A 21,341-nucleotide genomic window follows, 5' to 3' on the forward strand; every position below is an offset into this window, starting at 1 on the left:
TAAAATAGTATTTTCTTTAAAATTTACAGGATGAATCATTGTCTTTTAAATATATTGTTAAAATTGATCCTTTTGGGGTTCTAGTTTAAATAAAAACCCATAAAAGCATGGAAATTCTCTGTTAAAAGTCATTATGGAGTTGCAAATGGAGATAATTTAGCTTACAAACTTTTAAATACATAGTATATTATTAATTTAAAAAAGAGAAATACTGATTTCTTATTTTTCCATTTCTTTTCAGCTACTCAGTGACTGTGCAAGAGTCATACCCACATCCCTTTGATCAAATTTACTACACGAGCTGCACTGACATTCTAAACTGGTTTAAATGCACGCGGCACAGGTAATAGAAGCTCAGACATGTTTATGAGTTTGGCTAACTGGGAATAGATTCTAATACAGAGATACTAATGACAGCAGAAAGTGCATCCATTAATTCAGTGAATAGGTATTGAGGGCTTGCTACTGTCTTATCTTTGTGCCAAATCACAGGGGATATAGAAAAGCAGAAAGGTAGCCCATGCCCTGAAGGAGCTTACAGCCTAACTGAAGAGAAAGTGTCTGCTGTTTATCATCATTTGTTAACAAGAATTCATCTAGCCTCCGTGTTGCACATAACTGGGGGAGACACTGTTACCTATGGACAGCAGCAGATGTCAAGCAATTCGTATCTTAGCATATGTTTCCAATTAAACATCTGACTCAATTTAGGCTAACTTAAATTTGGCCCTTAAGTAAAACAAGACATATTTTTTTTTCTATAAATGTGAACACAGAAACAAAACTAAAATATAATTAAATATTAATGTTAATATAGAAGGGAACTCGGATGCCCTAATTTTATTAGTAGTATACTAACATTTATAGTGTATGAGTTATGTGTTGAGTGTAGCATCTGCTGATTTGTACTGCACTAAATGATGTTATGCTCAATGTCATTTCTTCACACAAGCTGGCCTTGGCCACGCTGTGTAAATTAGCATTTCCCACCTGTCACATTCTATTCCCTGACTGAGGCTTTATTTTTCTTCACAGCATGTAATCATTACCTGCCATTATATGATCTAATCATTTGTTTAATGCATGTCCTTACTTTAACAAATTCAGCCAGATCTGTCTTCCCCAGTAAAATGTAAGTTCCTTGAGAGCAAGGGATTTGTATTGTTTTGCTCTCTGCTCATTCCCAATGTCTAGAACAGTGCCCAGGATATAGTAAGTGCTCAACAAACACATGCTGTGTAAATGAATCTGTGAATAAATGGCACTTTAGTTAAATGGAGAGATCTTATGTCTCTTAGCCTTCTATATTATGGTGGGATGAGACTGCCCTAAGGTTTTTAAGGGAATTCTCTGAATTCTTCCTTTAAAACATACATAAGTGAATGATGCTTAGGTGGGTATCATATATGAATTAATCAATACTTTTCAACATATTTTAGGATAAGTGAAAGAGGGAAATCATGAACCTACTGACCCCTTCAAATAAAGCATAGGTTAGCTTCCATTGGGCATCTTAATATCTTCTTAGCAAATTGATGAGTTAGTATTATATTGGTCTAGATGTGTATTCCATATTTCTTCATAACTAGTTTGAAAGACTTTGCTTTTCAGAACTTTATGATGTTTAATAGCTAATATTTCCCTCTCTATAGAGTCAGTTATCGGACAGCCTATCGACATGGGGAGAAGACTATGTATAGGCGCAAGTCTCAATGTTGTCCTGGATTTTATGAAAGCGGGGAAATGTGTGTCCGTAAGTAAGACTTTCACCCCTTTGAGATTCGCTTGTTTTTCCCAGTGCTGGTTTGGTTCCGTTAATGGCAGCTGAGACGGAGGCCTGGGGAGGTGGGTGTCTTGGAACATTCCTTTTTTCTCTGGTTGCTACTTTTCCTTGGCTTGTGTAATGAAGGAAGCGTTAACTCTGTCCTCCTGTCCTATCCAAAGTCTCCAAATGAATATTGCTTAAGGAGAAAAGAGCTGTTACAGAAAGCTGATTCAAGGCCGGAGGTGGTGATGTAAATTACAATTCTTCAATGGATGTCTCATTGGAAATTGGTCAGGACTCACTGGACTTGGGTCACAGAAGAGAACAGAGACCTAACTTTCCTGCAGCTGACCCAAGTCAACTTCTGAGAGGCCAGCATATTCTTTTCTGGTGCATAGAATGATGAGTCTTATTAAATGTAGAGGAGTTTTCACATTAAAAAATGACAGTAAGTCTGCATCACAAAATAGAACTTCTTTTCATTGTCATTTTCCCTCTTCTCTCCCCTCCTCACTTCACCAATTCATTCTGAGATGTCTTGAGAGAAGTTTGGTATCTTATGACACACTTCAGAGAATCCTAGAATATGAGATGCATGTAAGATGCAGTTTGCAATTGAGATTTCCTACTATTGTGTATAGGTCACTTAGAAGAGAGATCATTAAAGACTATTTTATTCGACTATTCTGGCTCAACACACGGCTAGAGGGACAACTCTGCTTTCTGAGTTGAGACGCTGATGTTGAGTAGCATAGAGACAAGGTTCTGCTGTAATTTGGAGGCACCAGCAGTGACTGGATAGATCTCAGCTTAAGAATCTGGAGAGCCTAGTGATATCACTGGTTCTACCATCACTTGGCTGGGTGGCCTCAGAGAAACCATTTATACCTCTTTGAGTTTCCTTTGCTGTCTCAGAGATAGTGCTTGGGATAGTACATGTCTCACCTTCCTTCCAACCCCTGGATTCTATTCTGTATGCAGACAGGGGCAGCTCCTTAGCTTGGATTCAGAGTCAGGGCTATATTTAATAATACATGTTCATAGAAGGAAAAATTAGAATATGTAACTAAGAAAAAAAGAAGAAAATAAAAATACATTGTGATTATCTTTCCTGGTCAGTAATTATACTTCTGTAACATATTGCAAATGTCAGTATATTATTGTACCATAAATATTTGTTCAATCAATCTCAGCTGTTGAATATTCACACAATTTCCAAGTTTTACCTATAGTAAACTACTCTAAAGGACATCATTGTGGTTAAATAATTGTTCATATCCTTCATTAAGTAAAGATAAATTCCTAGCAGTAGTATTGCTGGATTAGAAGTGTACATATTTTAAAACTTTTGGTATGTTTCTAATTTAAATACCCACCAGCGGTAAACGAGAATGCATTTTTGCTTATACCCTGTGCCAATTTTCCTTTCACTAATTTTTTCTTAATTTGCATGTCTTTGATTAATAATGATGCTGAATAAGAAAAATTATGTGTTTATAATCAAACATCTTAGAGAATAATCATGAGCAGATCTCAGTGGCCCAGGCTGATAGGAAATTTTCAAAAGAAAGCAGCGTGGAGTGCACACAGTGGTGGGTATTGGGAAGGCCTGGCCACTCAGGCTGGCCACTGCCCAGAGGCCTTCAGTGACATTATCTTGATGCCTTTTCCTGGGTTCAACCTTACAAGCAAGCACAACCATCGACATACCGAGAGAGTACTTCTGTCTCCCAGCACACATTTCTATTAACCCAGGTCATAGAATTTGTATATGAAGCCAGGATGCTATTTTCCTAAGTCATACAGAACTTGGAAAGGTCCTTGTGCCTGTCTTCTGGCCATCCCTTCTCTCCTTGAAGACCTGGCATGTGGGATGCTAGACTTTACTGGCAAGCTGGTGGGTGAGTGTAGATCCAAGCAAGCTCAGTTAGAGAGACAGCTTCAGTGTTTCCTGGCATTAGCCGCATAATTCAACACCTCTGTTTCTTAACTCAGTAGTACAGTCCTTCTTAGAAAGTTAGGCAATTCCACTAGCACTATCACACCCGAAATTACATGGGTAAAAGTAAGTTTTCTTTCCTGCTAGACAGCTTGCAAAGCATTCCCCAAATTGCTTGAATGGACACCTCTAGCATTTGCCTCAAAAATTCTCCTTTTTTCTAGGCCTCTTGTTGACCAACTACCCCTGAGACTGCAGCATTTTTTCCTTTAGATATGCTAATATATTTAATCAATTTACAGTCTAGTCTCACTGGCCTGGGAGCTGTTGGTCTCTGGTCTCTAAAATATTTTGTGTCTCTCCACTCTGATGTCTTGATTTCATTGCTTCACCCCGCCTAACAATTGTTAACGCTTTCTTGTTCTTGGGGGTGCCTCCCAGTGACTTTTCTGTACTCTTCACAGCTGGCACAAGTGAGGCAAACTTGTGGATAAGGGAACAAAGAATACAAGATTCTTGGTTGTGTTTTCATAGTCTCTTTTTCTACCAAGTTTTGCTGCCAGGCAGGTAACACGGTCACCTTTTTTAACTGTTTCCAGTTACCAAAATAAACACAGGAATCAGTCATAATTTTAAGTTAATTCTTGGTACTTTACCTGGAAGGCAAACAGGATGATTTAATGCAAATACCTGTATTTGAAACAAGTTTCTTTTATGTACTCAAGTAGTACCTTCAGGAGAGCAAATCCTGTCTTCCCCTCCCTCCTCACCTCTGTTTCATCCTGCCTCACCCTCTCCTCCATGATAGATCCCACTGTAGACGGTCATTCTGGAGGCTTGACATGGAACAGCCAGCTGCCCCACCCTCTTTCCACAGCTTTCTGAGGTTTCCTGTGGGGACCTGGCCAGCTGTCTTCACTATCATGTGTTAGTGCCATGTCCTTTTGGTTCTCATCTTCCCCTCACCTACCCCTCCCACTTTCAGAGATCAGAATACTTCACAATGAAGTAGCTCTTCATTAGAAAATTGTCAGGGATATGTATGCTAAAGAGTCATCTTCTCAGGGCCGGGCATGGTGGCTCATGCCTGTAATCCTAGCACTTTGGGAAGCTAAGGTGGGAGGATCCGTTGAGCCCAGGCATTTGAGACCAGCATGGGCAACATAGGGAGACCCCGTCTCTTAAAAAAAAAAAAAAAAAAGTAATCTTCTCTAGGCTCCAGAGACTTTGCTGGAGAGTGGGCTGCCAGTTCAGAGTCAGCTGTGGTTGAGGAAGGGGAGCTGAGTGGCCTCCAGGAGCCAGGCTCACCCTGTGAAGGAGTCCATGGAATAGTGTCTGTCTCAGAACCATAAGGATAGCTTGTAGATGTCACCAGGATGATGGTAGGACCATACAGCTTAGTTTAACTTGTTTTGGGAGGAAAGCAGGTTTCTATTCTACTTGTCCATATAAAGGAAGTCATTGTTCCTTTATCGTAGTCATTGCCTCTTTCACAGGAGAAATCAGACTCAACACAGTGGATTCAATTCAATTGAATAAAACATGCATTGATTGACCTACAGTGTAAAAACCGGTGGGCTAGACTCTAAAGATTATGTGTATGTGTGTATATATATGTGTATATATGTATATATATGTGTATAATATACATATTATGTGTGTGTATATATATATAATATATATGAGCCAGACATACTTTCTACCATCAAAGAGTTTTGCAGTTTAAGTATCTTTTTTAATGGATTTCAGACAACAACAAAGTCATAGTTAACTTTATTGTGTGCTTACTATGTACCAGGCACATACATTATCTTATAAAATTTCTAAAACATTATGAGGCAGATATAATCATACCCCTGTTAAAGATGAGGAAAATGAGGCTTTGACAAATTAAATAACATTTTTAGTCTGATCAATTGGTGGTGGGTGGTAGAGGATGATGCAGATATTTCTGATAAATAGAGAATAAGATACTTTACCTAAATAAAAGAAATGAAATTGGCAGAGTAGCTTATGAACCAAGGATTATCCAACTCCTGTCCATGTCACATGTCAAGAAATTCTCAGCTGCATCTCATTACATGACTTCAAAGATTAAAAAAAAATGTGTTAAATAATTTTGCCTTGAAAAAAAAAGTCAAGAATATTCTCTGTTCTCTATGTTCAATTCTCTCTCTCTTTTTAAGGTGACTAAAATCAATAACAATCTTTTTTCTTTTGAAATTGGATTTTTAAAAGGTTCTTGAAAACAAAGAACTTTGGAGAAATTAAGTAAATAGATCTTACAAATGCGGTGATTCTGTCTACATCAACCAGAGGACTGATCGCTGAACTTACAGGCATCGTTGGTGGATATTCAAGATTGTTGTTACTGCTGCAGTTTCTTCACTTTTGGGAAATATAGCAAGGCAGCCTAGTCAGGTGCTCCTGCCTTCTCTGTACTGTCAAGGTTCCAGGGAAAAGGACAGTAGCTCAGAAAGATCCTGAAGATTTTAAGTTTCACATGAATACATGGGTGGCATCCTGGAGTTAGTCCTTCATGTAAATTCACATGGAAACTGTCCCAGGATGAGGCTCTCATTTCATGTTTATGTGCAATAGAAGCAGCAGGTGGTCACTGAATGGCTCTTCATTCTGTCAGCTGTGGAGATTCTTGGAGGAAAAAAACCCTAGTTTTCTTGTGTATAGAGCATGATGAAGAGACTGGCTCTGCTTCTGATTGGAATGAGCACACAAAACTTTTGGAGAGGCTGTTAAAATACAGATTCTGATTCCATGGGTCCAGAGTGGGGCCCAAAGGTACACATTTCTACTGAACCCTCAGGCTGTGTGGAAGCTGCTGGTCCACAGAGCAGACTTTGAGTAACAAGGCTGTCTGTCCGAAAGACCAATGCATGTCATCAGGCAGGAAAGACCACGGTAGACAGTGTGGGCAACAGTGTGGTTAGGAGCCTTTTCTTAGAATGTGTTTAGAAAAAAAGAAAGGATTGGACATTTTTTAATTAAAATATTACTAGGACAGGAAGCAATCTGTGATTCCTTGATGTGGTTTTACTTTGTTTATAAATTTAATTAAACTCTAAATTTGTTCATCCTTCAAGATTAATATTCTTGCCTCTAATCTGTGTTAAGAATTTAGACGCGTTTCATTATTTTTAATTTGGAGATTTTTCTTTTATTTCAAGTGTTTTTTAAGGAACACCTAGTGTTTGGTTATATGAATAAGTTATTTAGTGGTGAATTCTGAGATTTTGGTGCACCCATCACCCAAGTAATGTACACTGTACCCAATGTCTAGTCTTTTATCCTTTACCCACCTCCCACGCTTTCCCTTGAGTCCCCAAAGCCTATTGTATCATTCATATGCCTTTGCATCCTCATGGCTTAGCTCCTACTTGTAAGAAAGAATATACAATGTTTGGTTTTCCATTCCTGAGCTACTTCACTTAGAATAATGGTCCCCAATTCCGTCCAGGTTGCTGCAGATGTCATTATTTAATTCCTTTTTATGGGTGAGTAGCATTCCATGGTATATATGTATGTATATATGTATGTATGTATGTATGTATGTATGTATCTATCTATCTATCTATCTATCTATCTATCTATCTATCTATCTATCTATCTATCTATCTATTCTTTATCTATCTGTCACATTTTCTTTACTTGTTGATTGATGGGCATTTGGGCTTGTTCCATATTTTTGCAATTGTGAATTGTGTTGCTATAAACATGCATGTGCGAGTATCTTTTTCGTACAATGACTTCTTTTCCTCTGGTAGATACCCAAGAGTGAGATTACTGAATCAAATGGTAGATCTACTTTTAGTTTTTTAAGGAATCTCCACACCATTTTCCCTAGTGGTTGTACTAGTTTATGTTCCCACCAACAGTGTAGAAGCACTCCCTTTTCAGCACATCCACACCGACATCTATTATTTTTGAAGTTTTTGATTATGGCCATTTTTGCAGGAGTAAAGTGGTGTTATATTATGGTTTTGGTTTGCATTTCCCTGATCATTAGTGCTGTTGAACACTTTTTCATATGTTTGTTGGCCATTTGTATATCTTCTTTTGAGAATTTTCTATTCGTGTCCTTAGCCCACTTTTTGATGGGATTTTTTTCTTGCTGATTTGTTTGAGTTCTTTGTAGATTCTGGATATTAGTTCTTTGTCAGATGTATAGATTGTGAAGATTTTCTCCCACTCTGTGGGTTGTCTGTTTACTCTGATGATTATTTCTTTTGCTGTGCAAAAGCTTTTTAGTTTAATTAAGTCCCATCTATTTATCTTTGTTTTTGTTGCATTTGCTTTTGGGTTCTTGGTCATAATAATTTGGCGAATTTTAAGTACAGGCTGAATATCCAAAATGCTTGGGAGCAGAAGTGTTTCAGATTTTGGATTTTTTGGGTTTAGGAATATTTTCACATCCATAATGAGATACTCTGTGGATGGAACTCAAGTCTGAACATGAAATTAATTTATATTTTATATACATCTTATACATATAGCTTAAACATATTTTTATACAACATTTTAAATAATTTTGTGTATGGAACAAGATTTTGACTGTGTTTTGACTATGACAGGAGCTCAGGAGGGAAATTTTCCACTTGTGGCTTCATGTCAGTACTCAAAATATTTTCAGATTTTGGAGCACTTTGGCTTTTGGGTTTTTGCGTTAGGGATGCTCCACCTGCATTAATAAAGAAATCCTCAGAGAAATGAAATGGAGAAATGTTCAGAGGAATGAAATACTTGTAATATATGTGTGTGTACATATATATGTGTGTGCTTGTATAGATGTATTTGTATTGTGTATATACATATATAGTATGTTTTTTAATGTCGCATAACTAACCTCTTATAAAATTGCTATTGATTTAAATCTCAGTTCTTGTACCTAAATAAATATTGATCCAAACACATTCCTATATATTTTCATTAACACATATCAGTTTTTATAATAAACATTTATGTATTCTAGAGATTTCTGTGGTTCTTCATGGAATAGCTTAGAGTTAACCAACACTTTTTTGTTATATACATTAATCCTAATGCATATATAGGAACTATAGTTAGGAAGATAGAAAAGCAAGAAGTGTGATTAGTTTAAACATTTATGGTTGAGAAATCACTGGGTACTATTCTCTGCTTTCAACATATACCCATCATTGGACTGTAAATGCAAATATGGACATCCTAAGTGTAGTGCACATGGCCAGTGTATAGTTTTCCAAGGAAAACTGTTATATTTATTATCTCTCCCTTTTGGCCTCCAAGAAAAAAAAAAAGTTCAGTTCAGATTGTTAACACAGAATGGAGAAAACACATGAATTAAACCTAGGTTCAAATCCCAAAGCTACCCTGCATGTATAATGTCCCTGGGCCACAACATCCTTGATTTCTGTGAACCTCACTTCTTAATCTGTAAGATGGGTTCTAATGCCTATTAATCATGTAGGGTTGCTGTTAGGATTTAATAAGATATATGAAAGTGTTTTGAAAAATGCAAAAGACTTGCGTGTACAGTATTAACTAACTGAAAGTGATGGTTCTGGACTTGATTTTAGTATTATTTGTGATGTTTGGATTTCAATTAGAAGATAAGAATTCTTCTGCTGTAGCTCTAAAGTTGAGTAGATATTAAGCCATATGATTTTCATGAAGTTTAAAGTAATTCTCATGGCAATTCTTTATCACAAATATCAAACTGACTTGCTGAACTCTGCATCATGATCCATTTACTTATATCCATGTGCTTATGACTACTGTGATTAGAGATAATTAATAGGATCAAATCTTCCTTTCTAGTCATATAAAATGTATTGTCTTTTGCTTTTCTCTCAGCAGAAGAGTGTCCCTGAAATGAAAAAGCCTGTCTTCTTTTTCTGATTCTAGTTTTGTAATACATGTAGCTATTTAAAAATGGAAATGCAATCAAATTTAAATGTGGAATTATTTTTATATCAAAATACTTTTTTGATTTTTTATCTCAAACTACAAAAGCAATGAATTTTTCGTACAATAAACCAGATCCCCCAAATATGCTAACTGCTATTTAGTATTTGTTAAATGTGAAGTGTGTGTTCTTCTGTATGTGTGGGTGGGTGTGTATGTGCATACATGTATATGCAATATAAAAAAGCCTATTCAGAGGTTTACTTTGTTTTTAATAATTAATATTTGATTTACTATAGTTATAAATCCAAAAACATAGTTGCTTCTTAAGCAAAATTCAGCTTACAGATGTTTCATTCATCAGTCTAACGAATTTAACAAACACATTAAGAAGCCTTTGACTAATGTTTTATAAACTTAAACACCTTCAAGTTTTTAAAATGGAATTCGTACATTTAATAGATTTGATTTTCATTTTAAATAATTCAGCGTCCAGGCTGACAAACCTTCCCATATACTTAAATAATTTTTGTAAATCTAAATAGCCCAACTTACAAATAGGGTGAAATCTTGTGTACTTTAAAACGTTAAAATACAGTCTGGACGCAGTGGCTCACGCCTGTCATTGCAGTGCTTTGAAAGGTGACAAGAGCGAGACTCCATCTCAAAAGAAAAAAAAAAAATTTGTATTAGTAAGATTCAACTTTAAAATAACATTTTAAAATCAATTATTCCATTACACATTTAAAGAATAAAATTAGAAAGCTGACCTTTTATTCTACGGACCACATGCTCTTAAATATTATAAATGTCTTCTTAAAACTAAAAATATGCACGCTATAGATTTTGATTCTCTCTCACAATTCTGTGCTTAACTGAAAATCTTCACCGGGTTGAAAGATAATTACTTTCTAAGCATTATCTCATGATTTTTGGTTTAATTTTTAATATAAGTTTGGTAGTCTCTTCAATTCATTTAATTTCTTGATATTTATTTTTATTATGGTAAAAACACATGACATTACATTTACCATTTTAACTATTTTTAAGTGTACCCTTCAGCAGTATTAAATATAGTCACGTTTTTGTGCAACATATTTCTAGAACATTTTTGTCTTGCAAAACAGAAACTCTAGACTCATTAAACCCTAACTACCCCTACCCACCTCCAGCCCGTGGCAACCACCTTTCTACTTTATGTTTTTATGATTTTGACTACTTTAAATCCTTCATGTAATGGAATCAGACAGTATTTGTCCTTTCGTGACTGGCTTATTTCACTTACCATAACCATAATGCCCTTGAGGTCCAGCCATATCGTAGTAGCATGGGACAGGACTTCCTTTTATTACTTTATTTTTATCTTTATTTTTTTTAAAGGCTACACAATATCTTTTCTGAAGTTTTTAAATATCAGAGAACGTGGTCCTTGACTACTACCTCAGTGGAGCATACTGAACCTACCCCCTGTTCCAGATGGTGTACCTGTATTACTTCAGTGTAACACATATTATTTCCTAGTACTAGTTTCAAATTAGATTAGAACTCAATCCAGTTGGCTACTCCGGTTGATTAAATTTTTGTGCATATCTTGGTCATTGAGATATGCAAATATTTTTGGCCTAACTACCATGATAATTGACAGAATTATGTATTCTTTTCATATAATTCTTATATGAAAATCTTATAAGATGTGTGGTCCTTTATTTCTTGTAAATGTTAAAATGATATCCCATTGCATTTTCCAAATTTCATGACTATGTTTGAAAGTGAAATCACAACCTCTAAGGTCATCTTGTTCACTCTCTTCCACTTTGCCGTTGGACTCATCTCACATATAGTCTGAAGTTACTCTGGCGACACTGGTGTAGCTCTTTCTCCAGGGTGTTAATTTCATCTGCAATATCAGCAATCTCTAGACACTTCCCATTTCTTTGTCGCCACCTTTCAGCCTGCCTAAGGCTCCAGGTAGTTCTCTAATTTAGAAGTTTGATCTTGTTCCTAAGATGAAAATATGTATAACTCAAATTGTCTTGAATATTGTGTGTCCCAAGCTTGTCTGTTAGCGTCTGTTCCCTCCCAATTGCTGTGCCTGTCTTGCTTCACTTTCTTCCTTCTGTTCTCCCTGCCTCTTCCTGCCCTCCATTCCTTTTTCCTTCCTCCTTTGGTTCTCTTCCTCCTTTTGTCTCTCCTCCATTTTTTCCCCTTCTTCTCTCCTTCCTTTCTAAGCATCGGCACACCGAAGACTGAAGGATGAGTAAACCACTCTTGATGTTCTTCAGGGCTCACTCTGTGCTAAAGAGTAGGAATGAAATAGACTGCAGAAGGAAGGGAAAGACCCTTGGGCCCTTCTCTTCTCAACTGTGCTACTCTGTTTATCAGAAGTAAAAGACCTAGGCCACTTCAGAAAAGACATAAATTTGTTGCGTATATATATATTTTTTCATTGATTTTTTAAAAAAAAATTTGAAGTTGTAGTTTTTGTGGATACATAGTTAGGAGCCTTTTCTTAGAATGTGTTTAGAAAAAAAGAAAGGATTGGACATTTTTTAATTAAAATATTACTAGGACAGGAAGCAATCTGTGATTCCTTGATGTGGTTTTACTTTGTTTATAAATTTAATTAAACTCTAAATTTGTTCATCCTTCAAGATTAATATTCTTGCCTCTAATCTGTGTTAAGAATTTAGACGCGTTTCATTATTTTTAATTTGGAGATTTTTCTTTTATTTCAAGTGTTTTTTAAGGAACACCTAGTGTTTGGTTATATGAATAAGTTATTTAGTGGTGAATTCTGAGATTTTGGTGCACCCATCACCCAAGTAATGTACAATGTACCCACATGCCTTGTCTTTTATGGAGTGTATGGGATATTTTGATACAGGCATACAATATGTAATAATCACATCAGGGTGAATGGGGTATCTATCACCTCAAGCACTTATTCTTTGTGTTACAAACAATTCAATTATACTCATGGAGGTAGAGAGTAGAATGACGATTATCAGAGGCTGGGAAGGATAGTGGGGGTGGGGGGTAGGGGGAAAATGGGGATGGTTAATGGGTAGAAAAAATAGAATGAGTAAGATCTAGTGTTTGATAGCACAATATGGTGATTATAGTCAGCAATAATTTAATTGTACTTTAAAAAATAACTAAAAGAGTAAAATTGGGTTTTTTGTTGTATATATTTTTAACTACCTAAAATTATTTTTCATAGTGAAGCTATTTTTTTTAATCTGTGTAAAAAACTGGAAAACCGATAAGCAAAAAGAGAAAATAATCATTCATAGTCCTGCCATTTTTGGTTTGTGTCTTTTCAGATATATTTCCATTACTTTAAATTCAATACAAATTTGTAGGTTATGCCATGCATATTTTTTGTAAGCTGTATTGTTCATTTGTATTATATTGTAGACATATTTTCTAGTCTACAAAATTACATCTAAATAATAATGTTATAATTGAATTTTACCATATTAATGTATACTAATGTTAGGCACACATAATTTTGCAGCTACAGGGAGCATCATTTTATTTATCCCTTTGCATGTGTGAGTGATTCGTACAATAAATTATTTTAAGTGGAATTTCTGGAATGAGAGGTATGCATCCTGTATCATTTAGAATTAGATTTGGCTATGGGGTGCCTAGAAGTAGGCAAGCCAGCAGGGGACCCAAGCAGGTTTTACCTTTCTGCTCCACCATCTCTTTGTCACATGCTCTCACTAAGCTACAAGGGCATCTTTATTCCGCCACTCCTGTAACTACTCGTGGAATGAGCCCAAAGGCAAGGTGGAAGAGAGTGAACAAGATGCCTTAGAGGTCATGATTTCACTTCCAAACATAGCCATGAGACTTGCAAAGTGCAGTGGGATATTGTTTTAACATTTACAAAGGTATAGTCTTCATTTCCAAGTACCATTATTGACCTCCACACATCATCAACAGACAGAATAGGTGGGAGAAAGAGGCAAATGGCAATGTCAACTGTTTCCTAAGGAGGATTCCTAGAAGTGATCATGTTCCTTTTACATCCCACTGGTCACTTGGTCTCACCAAGCTGCAAATGCATCTCTAGTCTGTGTGGGCAAAGGCCCAGTAAAAATATATATAAATATATATTTACTTCTGTGGGAAGGGGAAAATGGATTTTGGGGAGACAGGAATAAGCCACATTGTAATGCAGTTTGAGGCACATTGCCAAATTGCTGGCCAGACAAGTTGTAACTAACAACTTACATGCCCACCAGTAGTGTGTGAAGGTGCCCATTTCCTTACATTTCTGCTGACCTAGGTATTATTATTGCTTTCAACCTTTTGGGTGAAAAAACATACCTAGCTTTATTTTGCATTTCCTAATTATTAATAATGCTGTTCACTTTAAAAACTTATGTTTATGGCCGGGCATGGTGGCTCACTCCTGTAATCCTAGCATTTTGGGAGGCCAAGGCAGGCAGATCACCTGAGGTCAGGAGTTCGAGACCAGCCTGGCCAACATGACGAAACCTCATCTTTACTAAAAATACAAAAATTAGCTGGGCCTGGTGATGCACACCTGTAATCTCAGTTATTTGGGAGGCTGACATAGGAGAATCGCTTGAACCCAGGAGGTGGAGGTTACAGTGAGCCGGAGCCGAGATCGTGCCATTGCACTCCAGCCTAGGTGACAGAGTGAGACTCTGTCTCAAAAAAAAAAGTGTTTATTTACCATTTGTGTTTGGCTTTAGGGCCAGGACCAGGGAGATACAGTGAGACTGCCTTGTTCTGCAGAGAACCATAAGAACACTGAATAGAAGCAATAGGGGACAGTGGCAAATGAAAGAGAAACAGACTGATTTGGGGGTGCTAAAGAAGACAGTTTGAGAGAGAGACTTTAAAACATGCCCCAGAGAGATCAGTTCCCATGGATGTGCCCAGCAGCAGCAGGAGACCCAGGCCCTTCTTAGCTCTTGCCCTCATCAACATCACGGATGCTCGTTCTCTCCTCATCCCACAGTTCCATTAGGCCTCCTTTCTCAAGACCTCAACTGTTTGCTATTTGCAGGGATGATCTAGAGCCAGGGCAGTTTCTTGTCTTCTTCTACTACCTACTTCTCCCATGAGCATTGTGGATAGAGGAATAATCTCAGATTTCTGGCAGTGAGGTAGGCTCTTGGCAGCCGAAACTGATATGCGAATGACTTGACCTATGGAAAGGAGAAAGACTTGTGATCCCCACAGTACTGTAGTTCATTCAGGAACATGCTGGAATAAATGAACAACTATTGAGGTTGAGGTTGCCCTAGGGTCCTAACCATTATTTGCAACATTATAACTCCAAGAAAATTCACACAACTGGTTTCCAAACACATCTTTGAAACCCGACCTCTTATCACGTTGGGGACTGCTTATAGATTTGGTGACATGGGACTTGGAAAAGCAGCAAAAGAGAGAAGCAGAGTGGGAAGTTGGCAGCTACCCTTTGTGGGAAGGATTGGTTAATCCAGAGAGAAGGCTGGCCATACATTCTCAATCGGATGTTCTTGGCTTCATCTCCACTGATGGCAGAGAAAGCGGATCATTGTAAGCAGGGCCGCTTGCAGCAAATCATGAATGGACAAAGGAGATGGCCGGGGGTCCCTTCTCCAGTCCAGCTCCCATTCTCTTTGCCCCACATGCCTTGTCTTCTCCTGCTGGATGCTGCTGTAAAGGAAGGGACTGTTCTGATGATTGTTTTCTTTGGTGTAGACTTAAGTCTGCTAGCTCTGTTTTTGTTAGATGGAGAAGGTCAAATGCTAACTCCAAGTTCAAGTTCTAATGGGGGCGTCCAGGCAAGTGTGGCTTGTAAGAAGGACAGAAGGAAGAGGTCTGGGGACTGGGTAACCCACTTTATTGCCTGGCAGACCAGCTCTGATGGTGAGAGATCAGTTCCCATGGATGTGTCCTGCCTGTTGTTGGCACTGGTTAAGAGAACTTCGGAACCGTAAATAAGAAGCCTTAACTCCCACACACTGAACTGTATATGATTTCCTGTTCTTAACAGAAAGGAGTGTGACAATTGATTACCAGAGCAGTGAATGAATATTCACAGCTGATTTTTAACTTGGCCAACTTTATGTAAAACTGAACCGGCTGTGGGCAAATAAGGAGCTGGAACTGTAGTTGGTGTTTATATGAAAAATAGTTCTGTAGATGAACTTTACTCTTGTTTAAATGTCATGCTTCAGAAAACAATGGGTTTTAAGCCCAAATTTTGAGGCGAGGGCTTAAAAACACCTGCAGCTCACTAACCTAGGACACTTTTCCTTCCAGGAGACAGATATGCCACACAGGTGGCACTTTGTGAGTCGGTCACGTTAACTGTTTGCCATTTAATATGTTTTTCTTTATTTCTTCTTTTTTAATATTGGAATATTATGTTATTTTAGACTGGAATTAACAAAAAGCTTTCTTCTGGGAAAGGGAGTGCCATCTCTTGAAAGTGGCTGCCTGGAACATTGTGTTTAGAAGGATTCTGAGGCTGTGTTTGGGCTAAGAGAGAAAGAGCAGAGTGACTCACTAGTGATTTCTGCCATGGGATTGGAGTGGCAGTGGGTGGCCCGAGTGCGCCTCATTTGCCATCCCTGTATTTGACTGCAGAGTACCCTGTGGCATTCTGGAATCATGGAGATATCAACTGAGGCTCCTGAATCATACGCCTGGCCAAAGGCTCCTGTTGTACCTACCTCTGTCATTTAAATGGGAAGTTATATTTACTGTTCTTGCTATTGTCCCCAGAAAAAAAATTAGCTTCCTTTGTGAGCTGGAATATTTGACATGCTTAAGTCGGGATCATATTGTCAACAGTTTTGTGTTGGGGATGGGAAAGGATTTTCAATGGCTATATTTTGCCTCAGTGTCAGCCACAGGGGGGACTGATTAGGAGAGGGATTGGTAGGCTTGAGCAAATTGGGCACGGCTTCTGGGAAGAGCTGAACGGAAGATAGTTTCTTTCCCTACCTTATAATTATGTGAGGACACATTTAATTATTTATCCTGGCTTTGTATCATTTTGGTCTTTCCCTGTTGAAAAGTTTAGGGCCCAGATTCTTCAGGCTGAGAGGAGCTGCAGTGCAGGGAAGATGCCTTGTTTTGGGGTGGGAAGAGTTAGCCTTTGGCAGAGGTCTGTTTAGGGGGAGCTAGGCTCCTTGGGTGGATTTAGGGAAGCAAAAGGAGAGCTTCAGGAAAGGAGGAGTACCTCTTATTGAAGTTCGAGGCAGACAGACCCTTTGGTTTTGGACTTGTTTGATTCTCGCAGGCTTGTTTAATGATAAAGTTGTGATCTTGTCAAATATTAAAAACAAGACAAAACAAAAAAACCTTAGTCTTTTGATTCACTTAAGCAGATCCTTTTGAGTAGAGATAAAAGTGAGACAATCCTGTTAAGCTAGTCAAAGAGAGCCTGACTGACAACAATCAGATGGTATGTGCCCAAATATACCCACCCATGATGCCCTCCCTGCTACTGGCAGTGGATTTTTTCCTGTTTCCATAGGGACCCTGTACTCTGTTGCTATGGAGTCCGACGTGGTTCAGAGGAACCTACCAGTAAATACAGGGGAAGGCCTTTTGTCCACATACCGTGCCAGCAGAAATTCCAATTTTCCCACACATCTATCGAAACCTAAACTTCTGCTTTCCAGTTTGGGTCGTTGGTCCCTGCTAGTAGGGAAGATAGGAAATCTAATAAATAACACAAGAAACCTTTGTTGCTTTACTGATTGACAATGCTTGCTCAGTGTTTAGGATTTTATAAATAGAAACTAAGAATTTAATTTTTTAAAAACCCACTACAAATTCAAGATAGCCTCAATCTAAACAGAAGGAGATCATGTCTGCTGCCTTTTTTTTTTTTTTTTTTTTTTTGCTTGAGAAAGCCTGACTTTAGAGTCCTGTGGAGATAGGGTCAAAAGGAAACAATGAAAAAATCCTTGCCTTATCTCTAGAAAATTAGTTCCTGAAATTGCAGTCTTTGCAGGACAAGTAGAATTTTTACAAGCCTAATAATTTATGCAATCCCCTTGCAGGGATAGAAAATGGCTAAAATAAAAGCCAAGAACTGAGAAGCAATTTTTATTGTACTATAGTTCAAATCTTTTCAGGGCGAAGTAATTTAAAAATAATGGAAAAAACACAGTTTGATCTAAGTGACCAACCACAAAACATTGACATGACCAGGTGGTGACAGAACTTGCATATTTTTAGTCTGGGATAGCGACTGCCAGCGCTTTTACAGATAATCCAGTGGTAAACCTAGTGCATCCATCTGGGCCACACACAGAGATGCTAAAGGAGGGAGAAATTGATGCACTGGTAGAATCAATGCTGCACTGACATTCTTCTTTCCTTCAGTTGTAGTAATATCCCAAGGTCCAGACCTATTTTTTTTTTAAATTGATAACTAATTCTAAAAAAGGCCAGAGGAAAATCAGAGAGCTCCAAGAGAGTTAAGACAGAGAAACTCAGACTTCTTGATTCAAGTGTCAGAAGGCAGCATTAGCTCAAGGTGGGCCTCTCTGGCCAGCTGGCCACGTTGGAAGAACAAAAGTGGTTATGACAAGTTTAAAGATATGGCCTTCAAAGTAATGGAGATTTAAGCTAAGAAACAATAGCTAAGTTAATTTATTGTACTTAGCACGAAATTGAGGGACATAAAAGGAAACGTGCCACCATGAATGAAACCTACTTGTTGATCCAGGGAGGAGAATAGGTTTCCAGAAACTTGGATCCTGGGCATTATCTGTAGTTGAATCCCTCTAGGGTGAACTATGGAACACTCATCCTGTAGAATTCACTGCTGCATTATCCAATTAGTTTGGGAAATGTAGTATGTTGGATCCCCTTTCTTGAAGATTTGCTTCAGCCTATTAAAGGCTCTGGGAATGCCTGCAGTAAAGACGTGTCTTAAACTTCTTTGACTATGGAATTTCTTACTCCCTGTGCCCTCTTCCCTTTTCTTTCCCCAAGAACATGATGGAAGAAATAGTTCTCAGAATCTAGTTACTTGGAAAACACTGCTTTGAGGGATTTTGTTTTCTGTAAACATAGACTGGGTAATTTTAAATATTTATAATTTGTTTGAGACTCTTTGGACCTTTAATTTATTTTAAGGACAATTATATAATCTGTTTTAACAACTCAAGAAAGGGAAAGTTTTAGTTGCGTCTGTAAGGCTATAATAGATACTTCCTTACCTTTGCTATGGCATGGAGGAGATGCGTATTTTACTGCCTCATTGATGGGGACAACTTCTTCTGGACCTCTCTCCGCAATTTTGAACTCAGCAGAGGTATTTTATGGCAAACAGTTGTTCACCAAAAGTGGCTCCTGATGTGAAATTCAGAATAGCTATATGATCAGTTAATAGGGTAGAAAGAAAGAAAATAATCAAAATAGCTATATAAATGATAGATTTGGCAGCTGATACAGAGTCAAAAAAGTGAAATGAAGACAAAAGGGAGACAGAGGTGGGAGGATCACTTCAGCCTGGGAGGTAGAGGTTACAGTGAGCTGAGATTGTGCCACTGCACTCCAGGCTAGGTGACAGAGCAAAACCCTGCCTCAAAAAAAAAAAAAAAAAAAAAAAAAAAAAAAGTGACCCATCTAAGAACTTAAAATCCCTTTATTTTGTGTTCTTTTAGGACCATCACTTAGCAGGGGCTGGATGATCTGATGCATAATGGTAGGGGTTTTAGGGCCCATGCAGTTTTATATTTTAAAAAATTTTAACTTAAAACTTGAGACTTTCATCTTCCATGGAAAAATCAGGCAGTTGGTAACACTGGCTTGATATTCCTATGTGGCAACAGACAGGAAACTGAAGAGAAGCCTCCCCGTTTGGATGAGCAAGTGCTCCCTGAGTTTCCCCAGGTCTGACCTGACTTGTAATAGTTCTCTAATTTATCCGTGTGGCCTCTGAAGGCATTTGAGTTTGTGTTCCCTGGTTTTGGGGCATTGTCATAGCAAAGGTTCTGCTGCCAGCTTTCTCTTGAAACTGCTACCCTTTTCCTTTTGAATAAATTATAACTGCTTGATTTATACATTTGAATTAAGACTCTCATACCGAAATGCAAAGGTTCCTGACAAGGGAAATGATCTCCGCTGTTGTTATTAGTCATTGACCCATGGGCATGAGGACTTCCTTTATTCTCAAGCTGGTGTAGACAGGGAAAGAGAAGAACACGAGGGCACCAGAGTTCTAGAGGAAATGTCCAGGGACCACCACCAAGGAGGGAGAAGGGGCAAAAGAAACTGAGTGGGAAAAGTGGTACTCTAATTATGACTTCCATTGCCCTCTTAACTTTCTCTAGGGCTGGCCTTTATTATTCACATGTGATTCAGATGTATTGGATAACCGGAAGCAAAGTGACAGCAAGATGAAATAGGGCAGACCAGGGGAAATGCCATGTGGTGGAAAACATGCTGTGGGAAAGAATATTTGTAAAAGAATTTCATGGCTCCATAGAGAGTGGTCAGGCCAAGAGAAATGCCATTCTAAAAACAGAAGAGCCTGGGGTGGCACTTCCTGTGCATAGAATTGTCATGCTTTCCTCATAGACAGACACGGCAGGACCAGCTGGTAAATAATTTGTCCCAAATGAAGGTACCTTCCTTCTGGTTTCTTCCCTAAACAATATGCTGACGATTTTGAAATTCTTCTCAAATTGAATCAGTTTGCAGTTGTATCATCAGACCTGTTGCAGGTTCAGTTGTTAGGAATTTGTGCTCAGGAAAACTAGAATTTATTCCAGTGCTGGTTAACATTTTGATGCTATAGTCCATTAAGATCATGTTACTTATGTTACTTAAATCTGATTCAACCTATAGAGACACACTGTGAGAGTTGTGGCCAGAATAGATAATGCCTATCTAAGTGTGGAATTAAGCTAAAAACTCTTTCTGTTTTCAAATAAATGAATAGGATTATGTGCTCCACAGATGGTATTTCAATCCCTTGTGTGGGATCCATTACAATAGACTATTTCAACACAAGCTGTATTTTTTTTTTCTGTAGAAGTCAATTACTTTGTAGAGGAAAAGCCTAGTAGAACATCGCATTGTCATTTTTTAGTATTAGCAGTTCCCCAAATAAATATTTATTGGGAGGGTCTAAAGCCAATACCTTCATAGGCATTTAAAGAGCTCTACCCACCAGTGATGACAGACTCTTAGTAAAATGGAATAGTATGTACACAGAGGATTTGAGTGTTAGCTCAGATTTTTTTTCTCTATGGAGAGAGGGCTCTTTGCCTCTCTCTAAAAGTTCTCCTCATACTCTAGGGTGTTTTTGTTGTTGTTGTTTAAACAGCTTTATGGAGGTAAAATTGACATACAATAAGCTACACATTTTAAAGTGTACAATTTGATAAATATTGACATATGTACACAATCCTTAAACCCTCACCTCAATCATGATAGTGAACCTATACATCACATACGAATGTTTCCTCATACCCTTTTCTAATTTCTCCCATCCATCCCTCCCTGCTCAGGCAACCATTGATCAGCTTTCTGTCACTCTAGATTACTTTGTATTTTCTAGAGCTTTATATAAGTGGACTCATAGAGTATGCTTGATTTTATATCTGATTTCTTTCACTCATCATAATCATTTTGAGATTTATCATATTGCCCTGTGAACTGTTAGCTCATTCCTTTTTATTGCTGAGTAGGATTCTATTGTATGGCTATACCACAATTTATACTTTCATGTAC

At 37.8% G+C, this 21,341-nt stretch overlaps 1 protein-coding gene and 1 long non-coding RNA gene across 5 annotated transcripts in view; one reads left to right on the forward strand and one right to left on the reverse strand.

Annotated features, from left to right (window-relative positions):
• The window catches only part of LOC108586406, a 28,845-nt gene extending 10,444 nt beyond the window's left edge, over window positions 1-18,401 (reverse strand). The window contains exons 1-5 of the long non-coding RNA XR_004183989.1: window positions 18,313-18,401; window positions 17,208-17,288; window positions 16,825-16,909; window positions 14,700-14,794; window positions 10,161-10,268 (exon numbers count right to left, since the gene is read on the reverse strand). This is a non-coding gene — a long non-coding RNA (uncharacterized LOC108586406). The remainder of the gene's footprint in view (window positions 1-10,160; window positions 10,269-14,699; window positions 14,795-16,824; window positions 16,910-17,207; window positions 17,289-18,312) is intronic.
• Window positions 1-21,341, forward strand: part of MEGF10 (multiple EGF like domains 10) — a 375,350-nt gene that overhangs the window by 254,809 nt on the left and 99,200 nt on the right. For all 4 annotated transcript variants that reach the window (XM_021940186.2, XM_021940185.2, XM_021940188.2 and 1 more), the window contains 2 exons: window positions 242-343; window positions 1,653-1,753. In XM_021940186.2, the coding sequence (XP_021795878.2) occupies window positions 242-343; window positions 1,653-1,753 (203 nt within the window). The remainder of the gene's footprint in view (window positions 1-241; window positions 344-1,652; window positions 1,754-21,341) is intronic.

This window comes from Papio anubis, chromosome 5 (assembly GCF_008728515.1).
Source record: "Papio anubis isolate 15944 chromosome 5, Panubis1.0, whole genome shotgun sequence".
NCBI lineage: Eukaryota > Metazoa > Chordata > Mammalia > Primates > Cercopithecidae > Papio > Papio anubis.